This window comes from Malaclemys terrapin, chromosome 4 (genome assembly GCF_027887155.1).
Source record: "Malaclemys terrapin pileata isolate rMalTer1 chromosome 4, rMalTer1.hap1, whole genome shotgun sequence".
Lineage (NCBI taxonomy): Eukaryota > Metazoa > Chordata > Testudines > Emydidae > Malaclemys > Malaclemys terrapin.
In genome coordinates, this window is record NC_071508.1 from 79,797,338 (window position 1) to 79,821,573 (window position 24,236).

The following is a 24,236-nucleotide window of genomic DNA, read 5'->3' on the forward strand; positions in this document are numbered from 1 at the left end:
ACACTAGTGGGGCAGTTAATATTCGAGTTCAGGGGCAAGAAATGGCACCCTACCCCCTCCCGCCCCCCCAAGAAGAGAAAGCGCGAGACCCATCATAGTAGTGCCGGCAATTTGCCACACGTGGTGTCAGCAGAGGAATTTACGCGCTGGGGACTTTAAACCAGGGTTAGCTAAAACTCTCCCGTCCTTAAGATGGACGACGTGGTCAAGGCCCTAATACAAACCACCGTGGCCCAGCAGGAGGCTACCTGGGTCCAAGCAACCGCCGAACAGGAGGCAACTCGGATGAAGCAGGAGACTAATCATTGTTGATGAGTCAGGCTGCCCAGGACCGACCCCTGCTGAAAGAGCAGGTGAACCAGATGAAGGTCCTTATGGAACTGAACCGCAACTGCGAAGGGACCCGGACCATATGGGCCAGCCATTGCCTACAGAAAATGACATGGGAGGATGATGTGAAGGCATATCTCCTGGCTTTTGAAAGAGCAGCCCTGCGGGAGGCCTGGCCCCAAGATCAGTGGTCTGGTATCCTCGCCCTGTTCATGTGTGGGGAGGCCCAGAAGGTCTACTACGATATGGCCACAGAGACTGCAGCAGATTACCCCCAGCTGAAGGCAGAGATCCTGGCCAGATCCGGAGTAACGACGGTGTTGCGAGCCCAGAGGTTCCATGGGCTCCAGTGGCAGTATACTGAGGACAAGACACCATGATGCAATTGTTTGACCTGATCCACCTGACCTGGAAGTGGCTACGCCCTGAGGACCTCAGCTCTGAGAAGATGATGGAGTTCCTGGTACTGGATCGGTATATGAGGGGGCTACCACCAGGCCTCCGGGCTCAGGTTGGCCAGAATGATCCCTCCACCTATGATGAGTTGGTCTCCCTTGTGGAAAGACAGCTGGCAGCCCGTGAACTGTTCCAGACCCCAGGTAGGAAGACACGGCAATCCAGGAAGCCAACCCCAAACCCAAGCCCCAGACTGTCGAGAACTATAATGGGAGGAAAGACATCGAGGAATGGCCCAAGGCCAAGAAGGGATCTGGGGGTTTGGGAAGAGAGGGCTGGGGGGGCCGGACAAATAGCACCAGGCAGAGGGTGACAACCGGAATAAGGGGGCGGTGTTACGAGTGTGGGGAATTGGGGCATATAGCAGCCCAATGCCCCAACAGGGAAGAGCCTATGCAGTGTAATCTGGGCATCACAGGGAGCAATGTGGCCTAATCAGCCTGGTAGAGGTCACAATGACCTCACATGGGTATACAAGATCAGTAAAAATGAATGGTATTAAGACCATAGCATTAATAGATTCTGGGAGTGCTGTCACATTGGTCTCAGGGAAGCTGGTGGGGCAAGATCAACTAACCTGGGCCAAAAACACAGAGGTAATGTGAGTTCATGGCACTGTAAATTTCTACCCCACAATCCCGGTATGGATTGAGATCCCGGGGAATACTACCAGGGTGACTGCAGGGGTGGTCCCCAAGCTCCCCTACCCTGTCTTAATTGGTAGGGACTTCCCAGGGTTTGAGAGCTTACTCCCCCCAATAGAGCCAGGGGAGGGTAGCAACCCCCGGGCTGAGACGGAGGCACCTACAGATAGCCTCACCCCAATGTTTGCCGAATTAGCCCCAGAGTTATTCTCATGCCCCGGAAAACCCCAAAAGTCTAGGCGGGAAAGGAGGGCAGATAAAAGATTAGGGACCAGGATTCTAGCAGAGAACCAAAAAACCTCCCTTGTGGGTAGGCGAACCCGTTGAGGAGGCCAGGAGATAATTCAGGCCAGTGAGGACTCGGAGGCAGTTCCTAGTCCAAGTAGGAGCAACCCAGGGGGCGGAGTAGAAATAGGCCCCATAGAATTAGGTCAGATCGGTACCGCGTGTGAGAATTTCGGGCAGGACCAAGCCAATGACCTGCTATATGCGAACGTGAGGGAGGAGGTAGTGGAAGTAAATAGTGTACCCGTGGAAGGAAAGATCAAAGGCCCAAGGCCATATTATGTGCTCAAACGCGATCTGTTGTACAGGATAGAGCAAATATGAGGGAGAGAAGTAGAGCAATCCTTAGTCCCATGGAAACGCACAAGGGCAGTACTAGCGTTAGCTCACAGTCATCTATTTGGGGGACATCTAGGAATAGACAAGACACTGGATAGAGTCCTAAGAAGGTTTTATTGGCCATGAATACGCGCAGAGGTCCAGCGCTATTGTGCCTCCTGCCCTGAATGCCAGTTGCATAGCCCCCAACCTTACTTGCGGGCCCCATTAGTACCTTTGCCTGTTATTGAAGTCCCTTTCAAGAGGATAGCCATGGACATAGTGGGCCCACTGGAAAGATTGGCACGGGGCCACCGAAACTTTCTAGTCGTCCTTGACTACTCCACGTGGTATCCAGAAGCCATTCCTTTAAGAAACCCCACATCCAAGGCCATAGCAAAAGAACTACTCCAGGTTTTTGCCAGAGTGGGCATCCCTAAGGAACCCCTTTCATGTCAAAATTAGTGAAGGACTTGGGTACCCTACTCCGCATCCAGGCCATACGGACCTCCGTCTACCATCCACAAACAGATGAACTGGTCGAGCGGTTTAACCGTACACTTGAAAGTATAATCCGGAAGGTGGTAGCACAGGACGGAAAAGACTGGGATACCCTTCTACCGTATCTAATGTTTGCTATACAGAAAGTCCCCCAGTCCACTGGTTTCTCTCCCTTTGAACTACTATCCGGACGCCACCCACGCGGAATATTAGATATCACCAAGGAAGATTGGGAAGAACAACCCAACCCAGGAAAGAATGTAATTGAGCACGTGACACAGATGAGAGAGCAAATAAGTCGAGTAACCCCTATAGTACGAGAACATTTGGAAAAAGCACAAGAGGCCCAGCAGACATATTACAACCATCAGGCGAAAGTACGGAGATTTCAGCCGGGGGAACGGGTGATGGTGCTAGTGTCGACAGCAGAAAGCAAACTCCTAGCCAGCTGGCATGGACCATATGATATAGTACACCTCCCCAATGGTTTCCACTATAAGGTCAGACAACCAGACCGCCAAAAGCCAGAGCAAATCTACCACTTACTGAAGCCCTGGCGTGACCGAGAGACGTGCCTGGTCATTCGGGGAGCTCCACCCCAGACAGACGACCCACAGGGGCAGGTGAAGATATCTCCTGAATTAACCCCAGAACAACGAACGGAGGTCATTGATATGATCCAACGGAACCAGGACATGCTCTGTACACAGCCGGGCTGTACGACACTGGTCCAACATCATATTGTCACCGGCCCCGGAGTAAGGGTGACGATAAGACTGTACCGAATACCGGAAGCTAAAAGGGACAAAATTAGGACGGAAGTGAAGAAGATGCTGGAACTCGGGGTTACTGAAGAATCCCACAATCAGTGGTCCAGCCCTATCGTCCTAGTCCCCAAGCCTGACAGCACCATGAGGTTTTGCAACGACTTCCGGAAATTGAATGAAGTGTCCCAATTCGATGCATATCCGATACCACGTATTGACGAGCTAGTTGATCAGTTAGGCAAGGCCCGATACCTAACCACTCTGGATCTGATAAAAGGATATTGGCAAATTCCCCTGGCCAAGAATGCCAAGGAGAAGATTGCCTTCTCTACACCCGATGGCCTGTTCCAATACACTGTCCTCCCTTTCGGACTCCATGGGGCCCCTGCAACATTCCAATGACTTATGATAATTTGCTGCGACCCCATGCCAAGTATGCCGCCGCCTATCTAGACGACATAGTCATCCATAGCCCTGACTGGGAAACACACCTAGGAAAAGGAGAAGCAGTGCTAGATGCCCTGCGGAAGGCTGGCCTCACTGCTAACCCTCTCAAGTTTGTGATAGGACTAGCTGAGGCCAGATACCTTGGGTATGTAGTAGGGAGAGGTTTGGTAAAACCCCAGTGGAACAAAGTGGAGGCAATACAAGGTTGTCCTCGACCAGTCTGCAAAAAGCAGGTCAGAGCATTTCTAGGGATAGTAGGATACTATCACAGATTCAACCCTCATTTCGCCACAAGAGCAGGGCCATTGACGGATCTAATAAAGGCTCAGGGCCCCGAGATAGTAAAGTGGACTGATACGGCAGAAGAAGCATTTGCAGATTTAAGGACCGCCCTCTGCTGCCATCCAGTACTCATAGCCCCAGACTTTGAGGCATCTGTTTGTAGAATGAATTCCTTCTCGGAGGTAGGGCTGGGAGCCGTCCTTTCGCAGATGGTAGGGGAGGAGGAACACCCAATCTTGTACCTCAGCCAGAAACTCCTCCCCAGGGAACAAAAGTACACCGTCGTTGAAAAGGAATGTCTGGTGGTAAAATAGGCTATGAAGACTCTCCGCTACTACCTACTGGGGTGGGGGTTTATCCTTGTGACAGACCATGCCCCACTCCAGTGGATGCACAGAAACAAGGAGAGGAACGCAAGAGTGACTAGGTGGTTCCTATCCCTGCAGCCCTTCCATTTCCGGGTACAAAATAGGGCCGGAAGCCAACACAGCAACACTGATGGCATATCACGACAGCACTGCCTCTCGTCCCAAGTAGCCCAACCCCCTGTTGTTGAGTGGGGGTGGGATATGTGATACAGCATGGCTAAAGGGCAGCAGGAGAAGGTTAGAAGGGAGCCTTATTCCCTGTACAGGGAAGAAAGTTTGCTATAGATTAATTAGAGCACCTGAAGCCAATTAGAGCACCTGAAGCCAGTCACTTGATAAAAAAAACCCTGCTTCAATCAGACAGGGGAGGAGTTGAAGCAGAGAGGATTGGTGTTGGAGCAGAGAACAATTTGAAGGAGTAGAAACAGAGTGGATTGATGTTGGAGCAGAGAGCAGTTTGGAGGGAAGCAGAGGAAAGTTTGGAGAAGTGCTGTGGTGGGTTAAGAAGACCAAGACCCTAGGTAAAGAGGCACCTGGCTTGTGCAGAGGGAGTGCAGGAATTCCCCACAAGCTGAAGGGCAGGAGAGGGAAGTAGCCCAGAGAAGTTGAAGTGGTTTACTGCTATCCCTAGGGCCCCTGGGCCGGGACCCAGAGTAGAGGGCGGGCCTGGGTCCCTCCCTCTCCACTCCCCTCCTCTAGGACACCAGTGGGGCAGTTAATATTCCAGTTCAGGGGCAAGAAATGGCGCTCTGACCTCCTCTCTCCCCCCCCAAGAAGAGAGAGCGCGAGACCCATCATAGTAGTGCCGGCAATTTGCCACACTGTTTTTTTAAATTGGTCCTACTGAGCACTACTTTGTAGTAATTTTCATATAAGTCATCACTGGATTTGGTAATGCCACCACTTTATAAGGTTACTGTGATGCTACAAAAAAGAACACAAGTACTTGTGGCACCTTAGAGACTAACACATTTATTTGAGCATAAGCTGTTCATCAGATGATGATCAAGATGGCCCATTTTAGACAGTTGACAAGAAGGTGTGAGGATACTTAACATGGGGAAATAGATTCGATATGTATAAAGCAGGGGATGGCAACCTTTCAGCAGTGGTGTGCCGAGTCTTCATTTATTCACTCTAATTTAAGGTTTCACGTGCCAGTCATACATTTTAACGTTTTTAGAAGGTCTCTTTCTATAAGTCTATAATATATAACTAAACTATTGTTGTATGTAAAGTAAATAAGATTTTTAAAATGTTTAAGAAGCTTCATTTAAAATTTAATTCAAATGCAGAGCCCCCCCGGACTGGTGGCCAGGACCCAGTCAGTGTGAGTGCCACTGAAAATCACCTCGAGTGCCGCCTTCGACACACATGCTATAGGTTGCCTACCCCTGGTATAAAGAAAGTATCCTCACACCTTCTTGTCAACTGTCTAAAATGGGCCATCTTGATTATCACTACAAAAGTTTTTTTTTTCTTCTGCTGATAATACCTCATCTTAATTAATTAGCTTCTTACAGTTGGTATGGCTACTTCCACCTTTTCATGTCCTATGTATATATGTATATTTCTTACTATGTGTTCCATTCTATGCATCTGATGAAGTGGGCTGTTGCCCATGAAAGCTTATGCTCAAATAAGTTTGTTAGTCTCTAAGGTGCCACAAGTACTCCTGTTCTTTTTGCGGATACAGACTAACATGGCTGCTACTCTGAAACTTGTGATGCTACAGGATTTATCAATATACACGATAGTATCTTAATCAACTTCCCTATCCTCTTGTTTTTTGTCATTCCACTTCTTTTTCTTTTGTGTGTATCTCTTTTCCTTTCTTGTCTGTGTTGTATTTTTATGTTCAGTTATTTGTCTAAATCAGATCATAAACTCCTTGGGGCTGGTTCCCTGTCTGTAAAGCACTATGCACACCAATGGCAGTGTATTAATAGTAACATTCAACCTTAATTACATCTGCCTCTGTGGAAGGCATAATAACCCAATTTAAAATGAAAACAATATTTTGGGGGGCAGGGAGATTCTTTTCTTCTTGGTTCTCAAGATTCCTGCAGCATGGGACATCCAGTGACCCATTAGACCCTTCCATGTTAATGCTGTCTTTATAATGAAAGTCAATGCAAGGTAAAAATGTGATTATATTGTCAATTTACAGGTAGGATATAAATAGTTTTAACAGATCCCTATTGCTTGCAGAGCTCCTGCTGTTCGGCGGTGGTGGTTGTGATGTCTTGAAATGTTCATTAAACTGACGTGAAGTGTTGTTTAAACTCAGTGTCTTGCACAGTCAGCCAAATTCGCTGCTGTTTTCCATTCCTTGGATCAATCAGGACTTTGAGGCTCTACATTTTAATTTCTTTTGCATCAGAAATGACTTTGCAAGCTTGTTTGTGCACCTCAGTTGCATAAATTGCCTTCTTGGCTGTCAAAAGTAAGGAGTCCATGCTGGAGGACTGTGGAAGAGGACTGCTACTGCAAGCTTTTTCAGAGTTCAGAGTCTGGGTTCAAAACATATGAAGTAGACTTTATTCAACTTTATTATTTCAAACTCAAGATACTCAGACTAGGAAGGTTCCTAGTTTGCTTTTGTTTGTTTGTTTGTTTGAATAGCAAGAGGTAAAAGTTCAGCTGTAGGATTTAATAATCCATTAATTGCTGGAGGTTGAGCAGTACTGGCAAACAATAAGTACCTGGAAGGCAGATCTAAGAATTTTAGGGTCCTGATAAGGCATAGTGTGGTAGACTGTTGACAGATGTTTTAACCCAAGTGACTCAGACTTCATAAGTTGAAAAGGAGCTGTCAGATCAAAAGCAAGGCTTTCTTTCACCTTTTAAATACATTTTCCCTTCACGTTGGTATTCTCTTCTCCTCTTCATCATTTCTGAGAGGGTTTGCACTGGTTTAGTGTGGCAAAGGACTATCATTTTCATACCTCTGCTGTTGGGGTGAAACTGAAGTATTTGCATCCCTTTCCTAGTCAATTGCATTTATAAAATGGGTAGAACTGAAAAATCAAATCGATCAGATAATTACAACCTTCACTTATATAATCACTAGCCCCCACAGAATAGTTTTACTGGTGGGTCACAACAGTAGGTAGGCTCCTTAGGTTCTCTCAGACCTTGAGCTGATTAGTCACAATTTGCAGCTCTCAGGCTGAAATGTGCACTGGCCCTTTGAAAATGAGTCCAATTTAGGCTTATGTGCCTAAAATTAAAACATGATGTGTTGGTTTGCACATGTTCACATTTTTGCTGTAGATGAGTGAATCAGCTGTGCCTAGGTGATTCATCCCATAATCAGAATCCTATTGTCTCTTTCTTCCCCTGTCATGATTGTCCCAGACACTTGGAATTTGTGTGTTTGTGTTTTCAAGCTTGTTTTTTTTTTCTTATTAAAAACTACTCCATTCCTCCATTTCAGTGTCACCACTTTCTCAAAGGTGGATAATTCTTTAGGGACCATCAGTTCTGGTTACATCTACTCTCAAAATGAGGTTGCAGTACACCTGGCAGTGCTAGGATTTGAATTTCCAATGAGACTCCGATGTAAAGGGTCAATGCATTGATACACCAGAGCATTCATGACATCTTTTAAAATACCCAAGAAACTCTTTTCCTCCAGTGGCTCAGAACATGAAGCTGAGCTCAAGGTATGACAATACCAGGCTATGGGGTTTCAGATTGGTGAGAGAGATAAGGCTATACTGTAACCTGAAATCTGTTTGTGGGACAAAACCATTGTCTTCAGGGAACATTAAGCAAAAAGAGCAGAGGAAAATAGCTGAGGAGGCACTCCACATAACTGGAAAACGTGGCAGTCTCTGACCAAGGTTAGAGCCAATGTTATCAGGCTTTATAATCTAAATTTGCGCCTTATATAAAAGCAGCTGAAATAATTTCACTGTAGTAAAATTTTGAATCTAGTTTCATTTAGTTTAGAAATAAAATAGCAATAAAAAAGGTGGAAAGAGATTTCATTGCCCGCGTCCTATGGAATCTCTTATTTCTGAGGAAAGAGGGATCTGCGTGAATTAAGTTGAGCTGCAAGATATATTGAGTATGACCATGAATACTGGAGAGGAGCAAGAATTTATTATGTAAATTATGTAATATTATGTAAAAGTTCCATATTTCTAAAATGTCCCTGTTGTACCCCCAAATGCCCTCATGCCCAGTAATCTTGTTTCACTCTCCAGATCGAATAGAACACTGTTCTGCTTTGGCGACGTGGTTATGACAGCACAAATTCAGAGTTCACACTTAAAAGGTTACACTGCAGTCTTATTACTCCAGTAACTGCAAGGAAGCAATAGAACTATGTTTCCCATGTTTAAGAAGGATGAGTTCAAACTGGAACAGGTACAGAGAAGGGCTACTAGGATGATCTGAGGAATGGAAAACTGTCTTATGAAAGGAGACTCAAAGAGCTCGGCTTGTTTAGCCTAACCAAAAGAAGGCTGAGGGGAGATATGATTGCTCTCTATAAATATATCAGAGGGATAAATACCAGGGAGGGAGAGGAATTATTTAAGCTCAGTACCAATGTGGACACACGAACAAATGGATATAAACTGACCATCAAGAAGTTTAGACTTGAAATTAGACAAAGGTTTCTAACCATCAGAGGAGTGAAGTTCTGGAACAGCCTTCCATGGGGAGCAGTGGGGGCAAAAGACATATCTGGCTTCAAGACTAAGCTTGATAAGTTTATTGAGGGGATGGTATGATGGGATAGCCTAATTTTGGCAATTAATTGATCTTTGACTATTAGCGGTAAATATGCCCAATGGCCTGTGAAGGGATGTTAGATGGGGTGGGATCTGAGTTACTACAGGGAATTCTTTCCTGGGTGTCTGGCTGGCGAGTCTTGCTCACATGCTCAGGGTTTAGCTGATCACCATATTTGGGATCGGGAAGGAATTTTCCTTCAGGGCAGATTGGCAGAGACTCTGGGGTTTTTTCGCCTTCCTCTGCAGCATGGGGCACGGGTCACTTGCTGGAGGATTTTCTGCATCTTGAAGTCTTTAAACCATGATTTGAGGACTTAAATGGCTCAGGCATAGGTTAGGGGTTTGTTGCAGGAGTGGGTGGGTGAGATTCTGTGGCCTGCCTTGTGCAGGAGGTCAGACTAAACGATCTTAATGGTCCCTTCTGACCTTAAAGTCTATGATTCTTAAAGTCTAACTACAAGTACTAAACTTAAACTGTGTGTCCAGTTGAAACGGGCTTAAAAACCTTCACCCCTTAATGTCTATTTTTAAATTATGTATTTGTATACAGTGCTACAAGTGTACATTTAGAAAAACATGAAAGCACTTACCTTTGCAATCTTACTTTGCCTTTACTTTTAAGTCTACACTTAAAAGGCTCCAGCAGTGCCAGTGCAGCGTAGGTAATCTACCTCCCTGAGTGGTGGTAGCTATGTCAACAGAAGAAGTCCTCCCCTCGACATAGCGCTGTGTACATCCGGAGTTAGGTTGGTATAACTGTGTTGCACACAGATTTTCTACACCCCGAGTGATGTAGTTATACCAACGTAAGTTACTAGTGTAGACCAATCCTCAATGAAAAGGAGTTTGGTGATCTTAGCCTAACTCTTAATAGCTTTTGGCCCACACCATATAGGTTCTACATAGTTCACTGCTATTGTCAGCTCACTGAGGAGACTCTCAGGATAGGAATAATAGGAGTGGGAGAAGTTGCAAATCAGATGCAAAGTGCAGCATCAGAGCTGGGGTTGGAGAAGCTAGAACTAGAAGAGCAGAGGCTGCTGTAGGCCAGGAGAGAGGTAGCTGGCAGAACCTATGCGGCTCAGGATGGGAATAGCAGAGTGGTCTGCAGGTCATGAATGAAGTGCATTGTCAGAGTTCTGTAAGTGGTAGTTTACACAGCACCTGCCTGCACTATAAAACTGTCTCTGCCTAGAGTATTAATTAGGTGAGGTAATATCTTTTATTGGACTAACTTCATGAAAGAGAGATGCTTTTGAGCTACACAGTGACTTGAAGAGCTCTGTGTCGCTCGAAAGCTTGTCTCTTTCACCAACAGAAGTTGGACTAATAAACTGGGTTAGGTAATATTTTTTTATCTCCCTAATATCCTGGGAACAATATGGCTACAATGCTGTATTAACTTACTTTCACAAGCAATAAAATATATCCATATAACATTATCCAGCATATAATACACTTAAGGACTGTCTGTGGATTTTCAAGGGGGCAAGTGACAATGTAGAATACCTGTGCCCTGTTTTCTCTGATAGGGATGGACAAGTGAGCTTTGTCAAGTTGGCTGACTTCTTGAAAGTGCATGCTCTAAAGACAGAGTGAGGCACTGAGAAGAGAAAATATAAAGAGAGCACGTACTGGACGGATCAATTGTTGACGGCCCTCATTTTGTTCCTAATAATCTATCTCACCAAAAGAAAAACTTTTAGTGCACAACCTTGAATTATTTTACATCTATCATGTTTTGCAATCCTGGCACCATCTCTGATACAGATTTTTTTTCATACTCTCCTTCATCTCCCAGGTAAATTAAATCCTATTGAAACAGCTGTCTGTTGCCACAGAGGGCATTGCTTCTGTATGAAAGACAGCAGCTTTTCATAGGGCGGAAATTAGATAGGCTTCTCATGGGAGAAATATCCGTAAGTCAGAATGTCAGCCAGTGAATGCAGCACCCTGACTTGCATGTGTTTTTCCAGGTTGGTTCTCACTATTGTCACTGAAAGAATGTGTCCTGAGTTTAAGTGGACACCAGTGAATGAAAGATGTGCTAGGGTTTGGGGTTAAACATGCACTGTGGATTTTGTTCCTTAAGAGTGTCACATGTATTTGACTTGACTTTTTTCAAGAAATATTTCATCTGCTGCATTCCCTTTATCCACCAATTCTATAAAAAGCAGTCCAAGTTTTCCTTGTGTTATTTCGTCTTCATAAACCCCATACTACTTTTTGCTCATGGTCCCTTTCTCCTTTGGATAATTAAATACCCGTCTAATGTTTTTGCTCTAATATTCCCCTACTGAAGTAGGAGTACAAGAAAGTAACTCAGCCAGAAATTATGGGTCTGTTACAGGAGTGGGTGGGTAGGGTTCTGTGGCCTGCTATGTGCAGGAGGTCAGACTAGATGATCACCATGGTCCCTTGTGGCCTTGAAGTCAGAGTCTATAAAGTAATTGAAAAGATTGTTTTTGTTGTTGAAGCATTGTTCCACATTCTCCCTCCCCCTAATCTTTGGTTTTCCTACGGCCCTTCATGCATTTTCAAACACAATTCAGTCATTTAAGTACACCAGTTCATACTTTTAGCACTCCAAGATGCTTATTCCCTGAACCCACTATATTTCTGGTATTTATAAATATTACACAAAACTACATTAAAATACCATTATTAAGGTTGCAAAGTCTAGCACTCAAAAGTTATGAAATGCTAGGATTAAAGTTGCCTGTGCAACCTTAATCTGGCCTCTGGTGCCTGTGCATTATGATAGTCTAACTACATGATCACATACTATATTATTTTTCCACAGGAGTTCTGCCTCTCTCAGTTCACAGGATGGATGTGCTCACTTAATGACCAGCTATTCAATATTTATTTTCTCTTCAGAGTTCAGTGCGTGGCCCCTCACCACCATGCTGTTCTAATCCTGCTCTGAAGGCTGAATTATTTATTTCCTCGTGGGATTTTCCATGGTATTTATCACTAGAAGAGTATCTGAGTGCTTCACAAATCATTTATTTTCACAGCATCCGTGGGAGATGGGGCTATTCCCATTTTACAGGTGGTGAATGGAGGCACAGAGAGAGTATAAGGTCAGAATGATCCACTAATTTTGGGTGCCCTGTTTGAGATACCTGGGACCTGATTTTACTGCATACTTAGCATTATATAACACTTTATATGTTCAAAGCACAGTTCCCATGGACTTCAACTACAGTTGTGAGTGTTCAGCACTTCTGGAAATCAGACCCCAGAATCTTAAATAAGGCATCCAGAAAATGAGGAACACATATTTGTGATTACCTGTGAAAATTTAAGTGGCAGAGGCAGGGAATTCAGTTCTCCAGAGCAGAATTAAACTGGCTTAACCATGAAACTAGAAATCAGCAAATAATTGATAATTTTCTTCTAATTTTGTTTTAACTGAAAAATTTTGATTTGTACCCAGTCTAGTGATTTTATTTTTTCTCCTCACCAAAACAACAACAAAAAAAGTGTGCAGGTCAATTCTAATTGACATTTTCTAAACCTTTGGGTCTGTCACAGGTGCTTGGTCCCTTTTGGAGGGATCAGGGCCAAGTCCCCTATGACCAGCAGCCTGCTTATGAGGAGGGTTTTGAGCCTCGTGAAAGACACCTGTAGCTAGTTAGGTCATTACTAGTTCCACAAGCCCTCTCTCTGAGAGGAAGGCTGCCAGAGCAGGGAGGCAACTGAAAGGGGATTGTGTGAGCTAGACCTGTCTGGAAAGGATTCTAGGCAGTGGGTGACCAAAACAGGTTGCAAGAAAGCCAAAGTAGCCCAGTAAAATGGTTCAGGCTGGAGAGTACTGTGGAGAATGTGCTTCTGGGTGACAGGAGGATGGGAAGCACGTCACCTGAGAGAAGGAAATGGCCAGGACTCAGGGCTGGCTCTAGCGTTTTTGCAGCCCCAAGCAGGAGGAGAGGAAAAAAGTAAATAAATAATATTTTTTTAAAAAGCTGCGATTGGCGGCAGCTCTACTGCCGCCGCTTGATTCTACGGCAGCAATTCTGCGGCAGATCCTTCGCTCCGAGAGGGAGTGACGGCCCCGCCGCTGAATTGCCGCCGAACGTCCGGACGTGCCACCCCCCCCCTTCATTGGCCACCCCAGGCACCTGCTTGCTACGCTGGTGCCTGGAGCCGGCCCTGCCAGGACTACACTGCACATGAGACTGTTTGTTTGTTTTTCCTGTTTTGCATTAAAACCTCTCTGTTGGACTGATTCAGGGCCCGACTGACACGGGTTACTCAATAAAGAGAAACCTGTTTTGGGAAAATTTTTGAGTTAAGAAGTGTCATGTGGGTGCTTATTGGAGCAGCTGGCATGCCTGGCCTCTAGGGAGCACCAGGGAGAAAACCCACCCCCTTACATTTTCATTCCGAAAATGTTGAAATGAACAGTTTTGGCTTCCTAAATGTTTTCCTCATTTCTTTATTCGAACGGAACTGTCTGCCGAATTTGACCCAAATTAACAAATAACTTCAGTCTGCCTGAAACTGCCCTTTTCAGTGAATTTACTATTTGCCTAAAACATTTCACCCAGCTGTAGATGAGATCAGCCTTTCTCTTCCTGCAATCCACTGCCTCATTTGCTACACAACTTCCATCTTTTGAAATAAATGAAGCCAGGGTCCTACAATCAGTCTCTTCATGGCACTACCCTGATTCAGCTCTATCCTGTTCACACTGAATAAGGCTGGGGCCCTGTGGAAAAACAGGTATGTGATCATATAATTAAAGATAATCCATATGCACAAGGAGGCCAAATGAAGGTTGTGCATGGAACCTGAATTCTTACACTTCCTAACTTCTGAGTGCTTGGCTGTGCAGCCTTGATAATGTTCTTTTATGTACTTTTGTGTATAATTTCACAGTTTTGTTTTGTTTTTTTTTAAAGCAAATAGAAAACAACAAATTCCATCATGTGGCATCGCATTGACACACTCACATGGGTCATCAGCAGGTTTGGAACCTTTACATCCGATCTCTGTCACTTGAGTTTATGGAATAACCGATAGCAGTAGTACATTGTTGGGAGATGGGATGCTTTGCCCAGCGGGTTTCGCAGCAGAGGAACGGTGAAACTTGGAAATCTTCATTCCCATTCTAGACTCTGGGGGGAGCATGCTTTGGTGGGCATAGACTCTTCTGCTCATTTCCCCACAAACTTGTTCCCTTCTGCCTCATCTTCTTCAACCTGTCCTAGTCCTGTCTCTTCCCCACCCTGGCTCCTTGTCCAAATCCCAGTCTCCACTCCTTAGGCTTCTCATCTTGGTTCCAGTCCCCCCACCTAGCTCCTCATCCGATCTCCATTTTCCTCCCAGGCTCCCAGTCCCACTTTTTGCCCTGCCTGTGCAATCACCATCATCTGCTCCCCATCTCAGTTTCCTTTGCCCCCTTGCTCATCCAGTCCCAATTCCTCTGCCCTGCCTGTGTCCTTGTCAGATCAGTCTCTGCTTCACACCCTCCCTATTCCTCTGTGGGCCACCTCCATCTATAAAATCATGACTGGTGTGGAGAAAGTAAATAAGAAGTGTTATTTACTTCTCATAACACAAGAATTAGGGATCACCAAATGAAATTAATAGGCAGCAGGTTTAACACAAACAAAAGGAAGTGTTTCTTCACACAACTCACAGTTAACCCGTGGAACTCCTTGCCTGAGGATGCTATGAAGGCCAAGACTAAAACAGGGTTCAAAAAAGAACTAGATAAATTCATGGAGGATAGGGCCGTCAATAGCTATTAGCCAGGATGGGCAGGGATAGTGTCCCTAGCCTCTGTTTGCCAGAGGCTGGGAATGAGTGACAGGGAATGGATCACTTGATGATTACCTGTTCTGTTCATTCCGTCTGGGGCAAATGACATTGGCCACTGTCGGAAGACAGGATACTGGGCTAGATAGACCTTGATCTGACCCAGTATGGCCATTCTTCTTCGAGTGCTTGCTCATATCCATTCCATTAGGTGTGTGCGCGCCGCGTGCACGATCGTCGGAAGATTTTCTACCCTAGCAACACCGGCGGGTCGGCTGTGGAGCCCCCTAGAGTGGCGCCTTCATGGCGCTGAATATATACCCCAGCCGACCCGGCGCCCCCTCAGTTCCTTCTTACCGCCCCTGACGGTCGTTGGAACTGTGGAGCGCGGCATAGCTGTCCTCCACTCTCCCTAGCTTAGTTAGTTATTTGCAGTTGTAGTTATAGTTATAGTTCTAGTGTTTGTAGTTAAATAGTTAAATAGTTTTAAAGTTGTTATAGTAGTCCAGGGGACTAAGGGGGTCGTCTCCCCCTTTCTCCCCCGGCCGCGGGCCCGGGCTCATGCCCAAAGCTCCCGGCTTCAAGCAGTGCGCCTCCTGCGCTAAGCCTATGCCCACGAGCGACCCGCACGACTCCTGTCTGAAGTGCCTGGGAGAGTCCCACCAAACAGATAAGTGCAAGATCTGTAAGGCCTTCAGACCAAGGACCAAGAAAGAGCGGGACTTTCGGCTCCGGCAACTCCTGATGGAGGCGGCACTTAGTCCGGACACTCCCTCTACGAGCCAAGCCACGGCACCTAGCGCCTCGGTGCGCAGTGCCCCAGCAGCACCGGCAATGCCGACCGCGCGGGTGGTGTCGGACAAGCCTCCCCGGCACCGGACCTCGTCGGCACCGCAGCAAGTACCTCGATGCCGGTCATTATCCCCGGGGCATAAAAAAGCCCATAAGACGGGGACCTCCGTGCTGAAGGCGCCGGCTCCCCCAGTGCCGGGGGTAGAGCCGAGTCCGCCGGTGGAGCACCGGAAACAGGTGCCTCCAGCACTGTCGACTCCGGCACCGAGGCCGTTGAGTCCGGTGCAGATAGCGTCTCCACCGAGACCGGAGATAATACAACTCCCGTCGACTCCGGAGACCTTCGTGGCGGCGAGAGACTTGATAGCTCTCACAGAGCCGGCACCGCCTCAACCACTGGCACCGACGGCACCGTTGACTCGCCCGGTCCAGTCAAGGGGGAAACCTGCCCTGATGCGCCCTCCATCGCAAGGGCTGGAACCTCGGCACCGGTCCAGGTCCCGAAGCAGGTCCCCACGCCGCTCGCAGTCCCGGCACCGATTATCACCTCGGCACCGGTCGTACTCGCGGCCAAGATCTTCGTCGCGGCACCGTTCTACGTCTCGACACCGCTATGATCGTCGGCACCGATCAACGTCGAGACGTAGTTCTCGGCACCGCTACGGTCGACGCTCGACGTCGAGAGGCCGCTCCCGGCACCGGGCATACTCCAGGTCCTCGTCGAGGTCCAGATCCGGCTCCCGACACCGACGAGATCATCGGCACCGATCGCGGTCCAGGTACCGTTCGCCGGCACCGCGCAGAGATAGATCATCTCCGGACCGGCACCGTGCAGCACCGCAGCCCACGGGAATCGTCTCGTCTCTCTCGGCACTGCCATGGCCATCAAGATCGGTGTCTCGCTCCTCGGAGGACCTGTCGAGATCGGCATACCCCCCTCAAGGGCAAGCCGAGGAACGGAACTTGGGCCATTGGCAGGAGATGGCAGAGGACCACTCTCATGGCCCATCTCACTGGTCGTTTTGGACCCCGTGGGCGTACCACCAGGAGCAAGGGGCTCCAATACCATCGACCTCTCGCTCGGGTCACTCAGTTAGAAGGGTCCCGGAATCCACCATCTCTCGGCCTCCGCCAGGGGGCATGGAGGCTTCCGTGTCCACGCCACCCGACACCATAGATCCAAGTACAGGTGATGCTCCGGCCCAGGAGCAGGGGGATCAGGACCCTCCATTGGATCCAGTACCACCGGAGGCATCTTCCTCTTCCTCTCCGGATGAGGCAGTGGCGGGCACGTCATGTACAGGTCCCCCTCCGATAGATCTTCGGGCTCACCAGGATCTCCTGCGTAGGATGGCCCGTAATATGGACCTGCAGGCGGAGGAGATAGTGGAAGTGCAGGACCCTATCGTTAACATCCTCGGAGCGGATGCCCCATCGAGGGTGGCGTTACCCCTGATCCGCACGATACAAACCAATGCGGATACGATATGGCAAACTCCTGCCTCTATCCCACCCACAGCGAGAGGGGTGGAAAGGAAATACTTTGTCCCGTCTAAGGACTATGGGTACTTGTACACCCACCCCCAACCGTGTTCACTGGTGGTGGCATCAGTGAACGCAAGAGAGCGCCACGGTCAGCAGGCTGCAGCGCCTAAATCAAAGGAGGCTAAGCGGCTCGATTTGTTTGGCCGTAAGGTTTATTCAGCCGGAGGGCTGCAACTTAGAGCGGCGAACCAGCAGGCGCTCCTGAGCCGCTACAACTTCAACTCCTGGAACTCTATGGGGAAGTTTAAGGAGTTGATTCCCCAAGAGTCCAGGGAGGAGTTTGGAGCCATGGTAGAGGAGGGTAAGAAGGTGGCTCGGACCTCCTTGCAAGCCTCCTTGGACATAGCGGACTCGGCTGCGAGGACCATGGCTTCGGGTATCGCTATGCGGAGGATCTCCTGGCTTCAGGTTTCGGGGTTGCCCCCGGAGCTGCAGCAAACCCTACAGGATCTGCCCTTTGAGGGACATGGATTGTTCTCGGACAAGACGGACTCTTGCCTGCAGAGCCTCAAGGACTCGAGAACAATCATGCGCTCCCTGGGGATGTATGTTGCGGGCCCTCAGCGCAGACCATTTAGGCCGCAGCCTCAACGCTTCTACCCCCCCCCCCCGCCTCGTCAGAGACAGGACTCGACCCGGAGGCAAGGGCGAGGTGGTAGAAGAAGGTGGACCGGCCCTCAACCCGGCCAGAACCAGGGGCCACCTAGACCACCTTCAGGCCCCAGGCAGAACTTTTGAAGGTGCGGTCGAGGACGGCGCCCCAGTCATCCCCCAGGATCCAGCCCCCTCCTTCCGGGATCGCCTCTCCCACTTCCACCGTGCTTGGTCCCTTATAACTTCGGACCGCTGGGTCCTCCGCACGGTGGAGAAGGGATACGCTATCCAGTTTTCTTCTATCCCCCCCTCCCACCCCCCTTCCCCGTCCCTCTTCAGGGACCCTTCTCACGAGCAACTTCTTATACAGGAGGTTTCTACGCTCCTGGCCATGGGGGCCATAGAGGAGGTTCCGATAGAGTTAAGGGGCAGGGGATTTTATTCCCGTTACTTCCTGATCCCCAAGTCCAAAGGAGGTCTGCGGCCCATCTTGGACTTGCGCGGACTCAACAAATTCGTAGTAAAGTTGAAGTTCCGCATGGTCTCTTTGGGGGCCATTATCCCTTCCCTCGATCCTGGAGACTGGTTCGCCGCCCTCGACATGAAAGACGCATACTTTCACATCTCAATTTACCCACCTCACAGACGCTTCCTGCGATTCGTGGTAAACACGGTGCACTACCAATTTGCAGTCCTTCCTTTCGACCTATCCTCGGCCCCAAGAGTGTTCACGAAATGTATGGCTGTCGTGGCAGCGTACCTTCGTCGGCAGGAGATACAGGTGTTCCCGTACCTAGACGACTGGCTGGTACGCGGTCGCACCAAAGAGCAAGTTCAAGCTCACGTCCACAGAATAGTGCACACATTCAACGAGTTGGGCATCCTACTCAACAAGGACAAATCCACTCTAGAACCTACCCAGAGAATAGATTTCATCGGCACAGTTCTAGACTCCAGATGTGCACAAGCCATCCTGCCAGACAACCGCTTTGGCACCATCACGAGCCTCATTCAAGGGCTACAGGCCTTCTCAACTACCACGGTGAGGTCGTGCCTTACCCTGCTGGGTCACATGGCTTCCTGCACGTACGTAACCAGGCATGCCAGACTTCGGCTTCGCCCACTCCAGACCTGGGTGTCATCAATATACCGTCCACATCGGGACAGCCTGAACATGGTGGTCACGGTCCCGAACTCGGTCCTGACCTCCCTCACCTGGTGGCTAGATCACAATGTGGTCTGCGAAGGGATGCCATTTCATGCCCCACAACCCTCTCTGCATCTGGTCACAGACGCTTCATCTCTGGGTTGGGGCGCCCATCTCAACGAACACCATACCCAGGGCCTGTGGACTGCACCCCAGTTAGCCCTGCACATCAATGTTCGGGAACTGATGGCGGTGCGCCTGGCGTGCCAGGCATTTCTCAATCAACTACGTGGCCGTTGTGTGTTAGTTCTCATCGACAACACCACGGCCATGTTTTACATCAACAAACAAGGAGGAGCACGTTCGTCAATTCTATGCCAAGAGGCCATTCGCCTGTGGGACTTCTGCATCGCCCACTCAATCCATCTCACGGCATCGTTCCTCCCTGGAGTCCAGAACACTCTAGCGGACCGACTCAGCAGGTCCTTCCAGACGCACGAGTGGTCTATCCGTCCAGACGTCATACATTCCATCTTCCAGAAGTGGGGGTTTCCCCAGATAGACCTGTTTGCATCGCGAGACAACAGGAAGTGCCACGTGTTCTGCTCCCTACAAGGTCGAGCTCCGGGCTCCCTCTCGGATGCATTTCTCCTTCCCTGGAAAGACCACCTGTTTTATGCCTTCCCTCCGTTTCCTCTGGTCCACAAGGTACTGCTCAAATTGCGCAGAGACCAGGCACAGGTAATTCTGATCGCTCCAGCGTGGCCGAGACAACATTGGTACACCACACTGTTGGAACTCTCGGTTCAGACACCGATCCCGCTTCCATTATGTCCGGATCTCATCTCTCAGGACCACGGCCGGCTGCGTCACCCCGACCTGCAATCACTCCACCTCACAGCGTGGCTGCTCCATGGTTCACCCAGGCAGAGCGGCAATGCTCGCACTCTGTCCGACAGATTCTGCTGAGCAGTAGGAAGCCCTCAACACGAGCCACGTATTTGGCCAAGTGGAAGCGGTTCTCCTGTTGGTGCGAACAACGAGCCACGTCCCCGTTACAGGCACCTATTTCTCTCATATTGGAATATCTCCTCTCCCTAAAACAGCAAGGGTTGGCGATATCTTCAATTAGAGTTCACCTGGCCGCTATATCAGCCTTTCACCCAGGGGAACTCACGTCCTCGGTATTCTCTAACCCGATGGTCGTTAGATTCCTCAAGGGCTTAGACCGGACGTACCCACAACAGCGTCATCCCGTCCCGACGTGGGACCTCAATCTGGTTCTCTCCAAACTCACAGGTCCTCCATTCGAACCACTAGCCACCTGTTCACTTTTGTACCTATCCTGGAAGACAGCCTTCCTCGTAGCCATCACCTCAGCAAGGCGCGTTTCTGAACTCAGGGCGCTTACATCCGAGCCCCCTTATACAGTTTTCCATAAGGATAAAGTGCAGCTTCGTCCACATCCTGCCTTTCTCCCTAAGGTGGTTTCTCCATTTCATATCAACCAGGACATATTTCTTCCGGTTTTTCACCCTAAACCACATGCTACTCGCCAGGATCAACGTTTGCATTCTCTGGACGTACGCAGGGCCCTGGCCTTCTATATTGACCGCACAAAGCACTTTAGAAAGACGACGCAACTCTTCGTTGCAGTGGCCGACCGAATGAAAGGCTCTCCGGTCTCCTCACAACGCCTATCCTCCTGGATTACGTCTTGCATCCGGACTTGCTATGACCTGGCAGGTGTCTCAGCACCGCACCTCACCGCTCACTCCACGAGGGCCCAAGCTTCCTCGACTGCTTTCCTGGCACATGTTCCGATCCAGGACATTTGTAGAGCGGCGGTTTGGTCATCAGTCCACACGTTTACAGCTCACTATGCACTAGTGCAGCAGTCCAGGGACGATGCTGCATTCGGATCAGCGGTTTTGCACACAGCAATGTCTCACTCCGACCCCACCACCTAAGTTGGGCTTGGGAGTCACCTAATGGAATGGATATGAGCAAGCACTCGAAGAAGAAAAGACGGTTACTCACCGTTGTAACTGTTGTTCTTCGAGATGTGTTGCTCCTATCCATTCCAAACCCGCCCCCCGTCCCCACTGTCGGAGTAGCCGGCAAGAAGGAACTGAGGGGGCGCCGGGTCGGCTGGGGTATATATTCAGCGCCATGAAGGCGCCACTCTAGGGGGCTCCACAGCCGACCCGCCGGTGTTGCTAGGGTAGAAAATCTTCCGACGATCGTGCACGCGGCGCGCACACACCTAATGGAATGGATATGAGCAACACATCTCGAAGAACAACAGTTACAACGGTGAGTAACCGTCTTTTCTTATGTTCTTATCCAATGTCCGATGCTCCTCCCAACCTCTGCTTGGCTTGTTGTCTTAGTCTCTTTGCCCAGCTAATGTCAGTTCTCCTTCCATACTCTGGTTCCACATCAGATCTCTCTCTTCCTTTGTCTCCCAGTTTCTGTCTCTGACCCCCTCCCTCCAAGGCTCCTTGTCCCATTCTACTCCCCCTGTCCAACTCTTGGCCCTTCTGCCTTCAAATTGGATAGTTTCCTCCTACTGTCTGGCCCCAGCAGAAGTGACATAACAAGCACAGGAGAAACAGTCTCCCTCTCTCAGTTTTGATGTCTGGACTAATGACTGCAGCAGCCCAGAGATGCACTTGTAGGAAAAGTTCTACTCTGTACTGGGTTTGAGTATTCCCAGTGCAGACAGAATCTCTGGAAACTTAAGATGCGAAGCTCTAGCAAGTCTTCAATTTTTCAAAGATTTATAACTCGTCCAAATATGGGCAGATTTTCAAAGGGATGACAAGACAAATGCCTGACAAAAAAGCCACCTGCTGCCAAATTTCAATTCCTGCTCCAAAGCATGAGAGTGCTAGGGCTGCTTATAGAAGAGATTAATATAACATTGTTTTGCCAATGTATCTTTCCCTAGCCTTGTTGGCAAAAATGGCTAAGCCAATTTGGCTGAATTTTTCCAAACCGTCCCCTCCCTCTGCACCAACCCTGAGGCAGACACCCAGCATGGAAAATGTCAGCCCAGATGGTTCATTTGGCAAAGTTATATTGAAATGAAAATGGATCATATAATGGGAAATATCAGGTAGTAATAAAGTAGGCAGTGCTACCAACCCTGTCTATATTTTTCACTTTCCCCCATATACATGCGGATCTTAGAAACTGTCCTACTGATTCAGTCCACCTTGTTTGGTATTCTGTGTCCAATAGCGTCAGTACCAGATGCTTCAGAGGAAAGGGTAAAGTTCCCATAGGAAACAGTTGTCCAAAAATGTGTCTGTCGGAGAGATTCCTTCATAAATTTAGGGAATAATTGGTTGGATTATGTCCCAAAGATTGTGTGAGAATTTATACATCTTACATTTTACCTCAGCTACTGTAACTGAAGGGTGGTAGTATTCATATGGATGTCTACTCCTCTTTTGAATCCTAGAGGCTAATTACACATGGTATGTATAAAAATATTTCTTTTTACTAGTTTCAGAGTAACAGCCGTGTTAGTCTGTATCCGCAAAAAGAAGAACAGGAGTACTTGTGGCACCTTAGAGACTAACAAATTTATTAGAGCATAAGCTTTCGTGGACTACAGCCCACTTCTTCGGATGCATATAGAGTGAAACATATAATGAGGAGATATATATACACACATACAGAGAGCATAAACAGGTGGGAGTTGTCTTACCAACTCTGAGAGGCCAATTAATTAAGAGAAAAAAAAAACTTTTGAAGTGATAATCAAGCTAGCCGAGTACAGACAGTGTGATAAGAAGTGTGAGAGTACTTACAAGGGGAGATAGTCAACGTTTGTAATGGCTCAGCCATTCCCAGTCCTTATTCAAACCGGAGTTGATTGTGTCTAGTTTGCATATCAATTCTAGCTCTGCAGTCTCTCTTTGGAGTCTGTTTTTGAAGTTTTTCTGTTGTAATATTGTAATATTCTTTTTACTAGTTACTAAATAGATTATCAATTTACTGGCTGGTTTTAAAGGGGGAGTAAATATAAGTTCTCATTTATTATACTCTGGGTCATTTATTATTCTGTGTACCTGTATAATGTCTTCTCATACGGAGGTCTTTAAAGGCTTCCAACAAATGTTGTTCTTTCTCAGGACCTCTTCTGCTTTTGCTGTATCCTTTTTTTGAGATGGGATGACCATAATTGAACATAGAATTCAAAGTGAGGATGCATCATTCTGTAGAAAGGCATTGTAATATGTTCGGTATTTTATCTCCCTTTCTTAGTATAACCTAATGTCTCGTTTGCATTTTTGAACATTCCTGCTGTTTGTATAGACGTTTTCATGGGGCTCTCTCCAAAAATGCCCATTTCTTTCTTGAGTTTCTAATTTAATTTAGAACCCAGCAATGTTTGAGGTCAGATTGGTGCCTATCAACGTACACTTCCTTGTACATGCCTACATTGAGCATCTTCTGCCATTGTATTTTCCAAATACCCAGCTTTGTTAGAGCCTTCTGAAATTCCTCACAATATTCTCTAGACTTGACTAACCTAAACAATTGTGTCATCCACAAATTTAGCTTCATTGCTGTTAGTCCCTTGTTCCAGATCATTTAATAAATATATTAAACACCACCAGTCCTAGGATGGATCCTTGAGCAATCTCTGTTGTATTTTCCTGCGTTCAATATTCACACAGACACACAGCATTTTTTAAAACATTCCCAGAACATATATTTGTAATCTGCATCATTGCATCTCAACATGTTTCTGACTTAAACGTTTGACATAATCATTTATAAATTTCATGCTGTAGTCTTTATTGAAGTAATTTCTATTTTGCATTTCTCTTGTCTCCATCAAAATGAATCCATGCAGACCTTGGGTATATTTTACATTATCTCTTAAACTGCAGTGTGGCTGCACTGGTTATGGAGTATGGTGTGTAGATATTTTATTGAGGAAAATCAGATTGACTAAAGGGCATTCTTTTTGGTCAGGCTAAAATGGATTAATGTGGGATATTTTTTTAAGCAAGCACCTTGGCTCTAAGGACATTTACGATTTGCCAAGTCTATTTTGATTTTATACCCTCACATGATTTAAAACCTGTAAATCCACTGGTCCAGATCATACTCTTCTTGAGTTTACATGTGGAGACATCTTCCATGTGCAGGTCTCCCTTCCTTCATGTGCTGGGAGGGAGGAGGGGGAGTCCATGTACTTCCACAGCATTGCCATCCCAACC

At 47.6% G+C, this 24,236-nt stretch overlaps 1 protein-coding gene across 2 annotated transcripts in view; it reads left to right on the forward strand.

Moving 5' to 3' along the window:
• Positions 1-24,236, forward strand: part of LOC128836747 (transmembrane protein 263-like) — a 330,744-nt gene that overhangs the window by 103,435 nt on the left and 203,073 nt on the right. Inside the window, exon 3 of one of the 2 annotated variants that reach the window (XM_054027296.1) lies at positions 14,057-14,122. The exons of the other annotated variant lie outside the window; for it this stretch is intronic. Coding sequence (XP_053883271.1) covers positions 14,057-14,122 — 66 coding nt within the window. The remainder of the gene's footprint in view (positions 1-14,056; positions 14,123-24,236) is intronic. 2 annotated transcript variants of the gene reach the window in all.